The 8700-nt window shown below is 56.2% G+C and overlaps 2 protein-coding genes and 1 long non-coding RNA gene across 14 annotated transcripts in view; 2 read left to right on the forward strand and 1 right to left on the reverse strand.

The window, feature by feature from the left end:
* CUX2 (cut like homeobox 2) overlaps positions 1–610 on the reverse strand; it is a 61896-nt gene extending 61286 nt beyond the window's left edge. For 6 of the 12 annotated variants that reach the window (XM_038152700.1, XM_038152702.1, XM_038152699.1 and 3 more), the window contains exon 1: positions 53–363. Coding sequence is in view for 4 of the 12 variants with exons in the window: in XM_038152692.1 (XP_038008620.1) it covers positions 53–445 (393 nt within the window). In the remaining 8 variants the exon portion in view is untranslated. Of the gene's footprint in view, positions 1–52 lie in introns of all 12 variants that reach the window. The other 6 variants (XM_038152705.1, XM_038152704.1, XM_038152692.1 and 3 more) reach the window with 5 other exon arrangements.
* Positions 270–699, forward strand: LOC119707559. Its single transcript, XR_005258783.1, has 2 exons — positions 270–406; positions 574–699. It is a non-coding gene; the product is annotated as an uncharacterized LOC119707559 (long non-coding RNA).
* Positions 700–891: 192 nt separating this feature from the next.
* Positions 892–2398, forward strand: LOC119707629 (protein FAM32A-like). The gene is made up of 4 exons (XM_038152885.1): positions 892–896; positions 1744–1936; positions 2021–2074; positions 2227–2398. The coding sequence occupies exons 1-4, from the start codon at positions 892–894 to the stop codon at positions 2293–2295; spliced, it is 321 nt and encodes a 106-aa protein (XP_038008813.1). The 3' UTR covers positions 2296–2398.
* Positions 2399–8700: the final 6302 nt, after the last annotated feature.

Consider the following 8700-nt stretch of genomic DNA (forward strand, 5'->3'; position numbering starts at 1 on the left):
CATCCCTCCCCTCCCGCCCGCCGCCAGCCCCGCGCCCGCCGCCGCCACCGACCTGGAGCCGGCGGGCATCAAACCGTGTCCGGTATCGACACATCGATCCCACCTCGGCGGCCATCTTGGGGGAGCCCGGTGCCGCGGAGGGGCGCGGAGGGACGGGGGGACCGCCCGCCTGCCCGCCCGCCTCCGCCGGGGGCGGCCCCGCGGGGGAGGAGGGATGGGGCACCCTCCTGGACCACCCCCGTGCCCCCCGGGGCCACCCCCGAGCATCGCTCCTGGACACCCCCCTAAGGGTCTCGGTCTCGGGAAGGGGCGCGGAGTCCCCCCGGCGATGGATTTTTGCCGGCCAAACGAAGGTTTTTAGCTGGGAAAAATCGCCAGCCGGAAGCCGCCGGTTAAACTTTTCCAGGTTTGTTTGGGGTTTTTTTTTCCGCCTGATCTGACCCATCCTGCAACTTTGACCTGCTGGGAACGGCTGCGGCAAACACGCTCCCAGCGTTCCACAGCCAGAAAACCCCAAATTCACAAATACCCCGAATTCAGGTTGGTTTAGGGCTGTATTTTTAAATTTCTCAGTGGCTCTGAAGAATCCGACCAACTTCAGCAGAGGAACAGAGCCCACCCTGCAGCGTCTGAGCGCTAACAACACCTGTCCCAGAAATTCCCTCTCTGCTTCTCCTCAAAAAAAAAAAAAAAAAAAACCAAAAAACAAAAAACAAAAAAAACAAAACAAAAAAACCCTCAAAAAACCCCAAAAACCCAAACCAAACAAACAAACAAACCCCAAAAAACCCCACAACTTTTCATTTTCTACACCACCTTGCCCCATAGCCTGTTGCACTGGCCACACCAACATCCAAGGGGCTTGGAGAATTAATTCCCAATCCCCTGGGGATGCGGTACATCCCAGAAGAGCTGTGCCATGTTTGTGCTGGAGGGACCCCAGCCCCACTGCCCACGACTCAGTTTTGAGCAGAGGAGGACGAAGCTGCCCCTCTGTTGCATTGCACTAAATAGTTATTTAGGTGTTTCCACCGGGTGTTTGGTAATTTGCACTGTTCCCATCATTTGTGTCCCATCAGCACGTGGTTTTCCCCTTTTCCCCCCTTTTAAGTGTCAGCGTTGGTGGTCTCTGGTTTACCCCTCTTCCCTTCCCCTCGCCCTTCCTCACTGGTATCCATTGGCCATGCTCCTCCTCCTCCGCCCCCATTCCCCCGGGTTAAAAGTTTCCTGCCATGAGGCATCGCTCTCTTTCCCACCTTGGAAACGTTGGATGTCCATCCCCACGTGGAGAAGAGTGCTCCTGGTGTTTTCCCTTTGTCCGGGTGGGATCGTGTGCGCTGGGGTCCGCAGCTAGCCGGGTTGGACCCCACCAGCCTGCCCGGACAAGGGGTCTCACAGCTGTCCCCAACGTGGTCGTCTCCCACGAGGGTCAGAGATGGCATGCAGACGCTGGTAATTCACGTGTGGATTACGTTAACTTTTGGGACTTCCATCTTCTTCTGACTTCTTCATCACTTTTTGGTCGGCAAGAAGGCAGGAGGGTGGGACCAGCAGCCCGCCTCGCCCAGGACTTCCTTACATCGTTCCAGCCAACCAAAGTCCCCAGGAGGGGTGAGTGTACCCCGCCACTGCTAGGGGGGACCCCGGAGTAATCCCTGGAGGCTGGGGGTATTTTCCCAGAGCGAGGGGAAGGGTGCAGCCCCGGCTGGAGGGGTCTGGGTGTGCAGGTGGCTGTTCCACCAGGGCCCATCACGAGGCGGTGCTGCTGCGGCTGAAGGGCCTGAAGCAGAAGGAGGAGAAGGCAAAAGACAAGGCCCACATCCTGGAGCAGATGGTGAGCAGCAAGAAGCAGGAGGAGAAGGAGAAGGAGAAGAAGTGCGGGCGGGACAAGCGGAGTCCAGCGCAGGTGGCCCACGAGAAGATGCAGGAGAAGCGGGTGAGGCTTTAAAAACCCCCGTGAGCCCTGGGCTGAGGGGGCTGCGAGGGCCAGGAGTAACCTGCCCTTCTGTGTCTCCTACAGCAAGTGGAACGGATCCTGAAGAAAGCATTGAAAACCCACAAGCAGCGAGTGGAGGTGAGCAAAACCATCCCGAGTCCCTCAGGCCAGCGTGTTTATAGTTGGGCTGAAGGAGCTGTTCTGCCTTGTCAAACAAGCCGGGACACAGGGGGCTTGTGCTTCAACTTGGTGATGTAATCCCCCTTTTTCTTTCTCTTTCCCTCCCCCAGGACTTCAACAGGCACTCGGATACTCTGACTGAGCATTACGACATTCCCAAAGTCAGCTGGACTAAGTGACCGGGCTGCTTTTCACGGCTCTGGAGCTGGAGTTGTGTTTCGTGTGTATCAAGCAGGGTTGCCATGTAAATCTGTCTTTTCTCCATGTCGTCTAATAAATCTTCTGAGCTTTTATGACTTTATACAGTCTTATTTTATAGACTTGTTTTTTAAAACCAAACATGCAGCAATGTCTCCTCTGGGCTGAGGAGGATGGTGGATCCCTGTGCTCCCAGAAGGGCTGGAGGGAGATGGGCAGCATGGACACCAACAAACCCACAAGTGCTCCTGCAGTGGTCACTTGTAATCCTTCACTTCTCCTGAACCTCTCCTTGCTGCAGCAAATCCTGCACTGCTGGAGCCTCTCTCTGCACCAAGCTGGGGAGGAAGCAGCCCCTCACCGCCCAGGTGTCACCCTGCTGCTGGTCCCTGCGTTTTGCAGGGCTCTTGGGATTCCACCAAAAAGCAGAGTTTGAGTTCAGAAGGCACTGAAGAAAAGGGACACTCTTCAAGCTGCACCCTGCCCTGCAGGTGCTTCCAGTTCTCACAGGGACAGGTCTGCTCCTGGGCCAGGAAAATTGTCCAGAAGGGTGAGGCAGACGCACAAAGTGACCTTGGCCCCACACTGCAGCACAAGCAGCCAGGAAATGATCTTGTTCTTCTCATCTCTTCCACTCAGAGAAACTCAGAGCCGCTCACAATCCCGCAATTGCAAAACGCCTCAGGCAGAAGAACAAGTGAACAGAAAATCAAAGTTCAAAGAAAGATTTGCAGGAGTCGAGGCAGTTTGTGTGAGAGAGAGCCTGAATGCTCCTGTGAGCCCTGCACCAGCAGCTTCCCTGCCTTCAGAGCTGGCTGGAAAAGGGGCAAATCCTTCTTATGGTCCTGCAGCAAACATTGCCTGGAACCAGGGAACCCCAGATGAAAATCCTGAGCTGAAATCCCAACCCTGGTGGCATCAACAGCAAATTCCCCAGATACTCTGAGACCCCAATCATGAGTGCCCAGGTGCTGCTCCTGCTTGGGGGCACACAGGTCAAAGCTTCCAACTTTGTTCTGGAGACCCAAGTGCTAGAAATAGATCCCCTTATTCCTCAAATCATAAAAATCCCCCAAATCATAAAAATCAGGGAGTGGAAACTGCTGGCAGTCATTGAGATTTGTAATGGGATTGGGGGTGCTGGTGGTGCCAGGAAGCTGCTTCACGAGTGGCTTGATGTGGCTGTAGTTAGCTGGGGGTGGGAGCCGAGGCCCTGCAAGAGGAGATCCCAGGTGGGAATTCATTTCCATTCCTCCCTCGGGACCACAGTTTGCTCACGGATGGGTCAGTGAGCCCAGGTGGGATGGGTGGTCTTTGCTGGGGGCACAGCTAGTTCCTCCTCATGCCAGCAACAGGGATTGCCCAGTCTGCTCATGGTCCAGGGGCTCCTGGGATCTGCTGTTGGACACCACCAGGACAGGTCCCAGGCTGGGACCTTCTCCTTGCACCCACAAAGCTGATCTCACCCCCATAAATCACTGCCCTACTCTGCTGCCCAGGGAACACAGGAGCCTGCTCGTAAATCAGGAATAAAACTAACTCGGCATCTTTGGTGAGCAAATTAAATTGTGGGCTTTGGAGGAATGTTTCTGTTTGGCCAAATCATTAATAAATCAATGGGAGCAGTGAGGAAGAGGAGAGGGACTGCACCCTGTGCCACCTGGAGGGACGGAGAGCTGTGGGGTGGCACAAACCAGCCGTGTCCCCTGCGTCCCCTCGGCTGCTGCCCCGTGGCCCTGGAGCACCCTGGGGATAGCAGGGGGACCCCAGTGCTGCCACCCCCCCTGCACAGAGGGCTCACCCCCCCCGGGGAGCGCTGCCAGGCGCAGGTTAATAAATCAGTTTGTCTCCAGCCCCGTTTGCTTTGTGCTGCTGACAATAGCCCGTTGTAAATGGCAGCCCCTTGCCTCCTCTCCTGAAAGGCTTTTAATTAAAATACGGAAGGGGCTTTTCTGTGTATTTTAACCAAAAAAAGAAAAAAAAAAAAGGGATTTCAGCACACTCCCATTCCAGGCATCAATTTATTCCCACCTTCCTGCCTGTTTGTGATCCACGTAGCTCCTTTGTGCACTGATCTGGCCCCATCAGGCAGCCGAGGGGCAATGCTGGCAGCGAGAGCTGCTGATGGTGACAGCCTGGTGGTGACCCAGTGCTGATGGTGACCAGCCTGGTGGTGACCCAGCGCTGACTGGGAGCTTGCTCAGTCACCTTGTCCCAAGGATGGGCAGAGGGACAGCAGGAGCCTCACCAGGGGACAGCAGTGCCATCAGAGCAAGCAGGGAGGCGCGAGGTTCTGGGGCTGCCCAGGAGCTCTGGCTCAGCTGCAGCCCTGGGCACATCCCTCGTGGACACCCTGAGAGCTGCTGCAGAGCTCTGTCCCCATCCCCTGCAGCCCCTCCCAGCTGTCCCCCAGCAGGTTGTGTCCTGGGGTCCCAGAAGCCCTGGCAGAGGTTTTGCTGCCCTCCCTGTGCCCCCACTGCTGGGGTTTTGTCTTCTCCAGTGGGAAAGGCCAGGGCCATCCCAGGGCTCTGCCTGGCCTCTGCCAGCTCAGGGAGGCAGGATTCTCCACAGTGCCAAGGTACAAGTGAGGTCCCTTCCCAACCAAATCATTCCCTGGTTCTGTGACAGCACAGAAGGTCATTACCACAGGTAATTTCATGGCCATGGCACCTCTCCCTGCAGCCATTCTTCCCTCTCCTCTCCTCTCCTCTCCTCTCCTCTCCTCTCCTCTCCTCTCCTCTCCTCTCCTCTCCTCTCCTCTCCTCTCCTCTCCTCTCCTCTCCTCTCCTCTCCTCTCCGCTTCTTTCCCTCCTGCTGCTCTCCCTGCCCTCTGCCCCCATCCTTTTCCCCAGTCCCTTTCCCCATCCCTTTTCCCATCCCTTTTCCCAATCCCTTTTCCCAATCCCTTTTCCCATCCCTTTTCCCATCCCTTGCCCCAATCCCTTTTTCCAATCCTTTCCCCAATCCCTTTTCCCAATCCTTTCCCCAATCCCTTTTCCCAATCCTTTCCCCAATCCCTTTCCCCAATCCCTTTTCCCAGTCCTTTCCCCAATCCCTTTCCCCAATCCCTTTCCCCAATCCCTTTTCCCAATCCCTTTTCCCAATCCCTTTCCCCAGTCCCTTTTCCCAGTCCTTTTCCCAATCCCTTTCCCCAATCCCTTTCCCCAATCCCTTTTCCCAATCCCTTTCCCCAGTCCCTTTTCCCAGTCCTTTTCCCAATCCCTTTTCCCAATCCCTTTTCCCAATCCCTTTCCCCAATCCCTTTCCCCAGTCCCTTTTCCCAATCTTTTCCCATCCCTCTCCTCTCTCCCGCCGGGTCCGGGCAGCGCCCGCACAGCGCCCGCTACAACGTCGCCACCTGGCGGCCACTGCGGGAGCTGCAGCGCGTCCCCGCGGGCCGGGTCGGGGACACGGGGGACACGGGGGGGACACGGGGGGGACACGACCGGCCACGGTGAGAGGACGCAAAGGGACAAGGGGGCACAGGAGTGCAGAGTGAGGCACCTCGGGGCGGTGACAGCACCCCTTGGCTCCCCGCGGTGCCCGCGGGACGTCGCTGAGCTGTGCCCGGCCTCAGCCCTCGCTGCCCCCTGGGTGCCCCAGGATGTGCCCGGGCTCCTCCACCGGCCGCCTTTCTGCCTCGGCTCCTTATTGCACGCACATTTCCCCTACAATTAGCACATGCTCTTTAATTAATTTTCCTCTTTTATTGCTTCGCCCAGATTATCTCAGCCCCGGCGCCGCTGGCGCGCTCAGGGCGGATAACGCTGCTATTTATGGCTTTCCTGTCAATGCTGCGGCTCGGGAGGCCAGGACGGCCACCTCCCCCCGGGGCCGCATCCTGTCCTCGGTGCAGGGCACAGCCCCGGGACGGGCCAGAGCTCCGGAATTGTCTGTCCTCGTCCCCATCCTCGGGCCGGCCACTCCCCGGCTCTGTAAGGCAGGTGGCAGCTCTTGCCCAAATTCCTGAGCTGGGCGAACCCTCCCGGCCATAACCGCGGTGCTGTGGCTTTCCAAGGGAAAACGGAGCTGAGTCAGGCAAAGCTGCGGCATCAAATCTGCCCGGAATAAGCTGCTACACGAGGAAATCTTCTGAACACCGAGGGGAGAGGGGTAAAACCCTCTGAAGGCTCCTGAGGATGCTGCCGGCAGAAAGGAGCTGTGGGGGAATGTGGTGGGCAAGGGAAGGATGTTCCCAAAACCTCATGCAGCAGGAGCTGAGGTTCAGGGGTGTGATGGAGGGCTCAGAAACCAGCTGTGGCAGAGGAGATGAATTTCAGCCAGCAGCCAGCACCAGGGCCCGTGGGTCATCCCCACACTCCCCAATTTGAGCATCAGGGATGGGGTGACCACCTCTGGCAGCTTCCAACTGCAGCTCCCAGCAGGAATCTATCTTTCTACCTTTAATATGCTTTCCCCCTTTAAAATAATCATTACCAATAAACAAATATAGCAGCCAGATGTATATAAGCATCAAATTAAGCAGGTACATGCATTTGTTATATTTGATATAGCCTTGTTAACTGGAAATTCCCAGGTTTGGAATATGTATTGATTTCAGCAAACATATATTACTTTACTGTAAGTACCCACAGCCATTGTAGTTAATATACAACAGTTTAATTTAAAATGCATTAGTTTAATAAAAATGCATAAAACAGAAGGGAATTGCATTAGCTTCAATAAAAAAGAATTCAATTTCATAAATATTATCCAGTGTTAAAATGCATTGATTTCCTGGGAAAATGTATTGGTCAGAGGTAATTTACATTGGTTTGGATGGGGACGTCCCTGAGTGTATACATATGTATTAGTTTAGTCAAATGTGTCTGATCACAGAAAGAAACACCGGCTGGAGCAAAGGAGATTCACAAGGAACAGGCACAGCGGGGGAATGAGCCGGCTCTGGAGCACCCCAGCCCTCTGGGGGGGCTGTGCCTGGGGCTGGGCACCCCCAGCCCGGCTCTGAGGGTGCTCAGGCTCGGGGGTAGCGGGATGCTGCCGGGATCCCCGGGACACGGAGCCGTTATCAGCCCCGGGCAGGCCTCGGCTGGGGCTGGGGCCGCGTCTGGCTCAGGCAGAGCACGCGCCCGGCACAGAGCAGGGGTTAATCAAATCCTTTTGACTCCATTTTTTATCGAGCTCAAGAGGGGCTGGCCTATTAATTAGAAAGGCTTTTTCATGTAAAACACAGGCTCTTTTGCAGATAAGAAGGGACGATGCTTGATTTTGCCGTGGCACAGATCCGTGTGTTATTCCTTGACATCCATTCACAGGCTGCAGCCACTTCCCACAGCTCTTTTGTTCACTGCCGGGCTCCAGAGGCAGGTTGGTGCATACAGACATATTTAAAGCACTCAGGATTTCCTGGGGGCCAACAAGCCCCCCAGTATCCAGAGGAGGAGAAGGATGTGATGTGCCTGGAGGAGCTTCCATTGCAGGTTGGACCAGGATCCTCAGGGGAGAGCAGGATCTGGCCCGTGCAGCGCAGAGGATTTCAGCTGACAGCAAGAAGTGAGCAGTGGAGCAGATGCAACGCCTTACAAATCACAGCAGAAACCCCGGCAGCCATCTGCACCCCCATGCCCATCCCAGATTTCTGTGCCACCCTCTGCACCCTGACCCTTCAAAGCCCCCAGCCAGCATCTCACCCCAAGCACAACCCGGGCAACACCAGGGAGAGACACAGGTCTGGTTTCTTCCAGGCTGGGTGGGCAAAAAATGGTTGTTTCTGAAAAAATAACATTCTGGGAGACCTCCACAGCTCCAGGGTTTCCTGCTGTGCCCTGCCCCAGCACGGACACGAAGCCAGGGACGGGGAGGGACAGAGCCCAGGCAGCGCCGGTGGCTCCATGGCCGGTCCTGTGAAACCACCACACATCACTTCCCTGATGCTTATGGATTTTTCCTTAATGCCACAAATTAAGGTAATTGGGCTCGGCTGGACGATGAATCCAGCTGAACTTGGCAGGACGAGGGACCGGCAGTGCCGAGATCGATCCCTCTCATCCCTGGCTGTGCCCGGGGCTGGTCCCGGCCCCAGCTCTGCCTCCGCGGCTCTTTCTCCGGCCCTTTTTGCTCACACAGACCCCAAAACACGTCCTGAAATCCCGGATCGGGAGTTCTTCTCCTCCACAGGCACTTTGCCCTACACACTTCCCCACTGAAATCTCCTGAAACTGCCCACTGAAATCCTCCCCGTAATGCCATCCTCGCTGGCACGGCCGTGGCAGCCGGGCGGCGAGTGCCAGGGATTAAACACGATATTTGTGACCTCCGGGAGAACAAGGGCAGCGTCTGGGCAGAGCCCGCAGTTCCAGGGATCTGGTTTCACAATCCCTTTTGTTCCCAGCCCCGTCCCAGCCCTCCCTGCTCGCCCACCACCC

This window comes from Motacilla alba, chromosome 15 (assembly GCF_015832195.1).
Source record: "Motacilla alba alba isolate MOTALB_02 chromosome 15, Motacilla_alba_V1.0_pri, whole genome shotgun sequence".
Classification (NCBI taxonomy): Eukaryota; Metazoa; Chordata; class Aves; order Passeriformes; family Motacillidae; genus Motacilla; species Motacilla alba.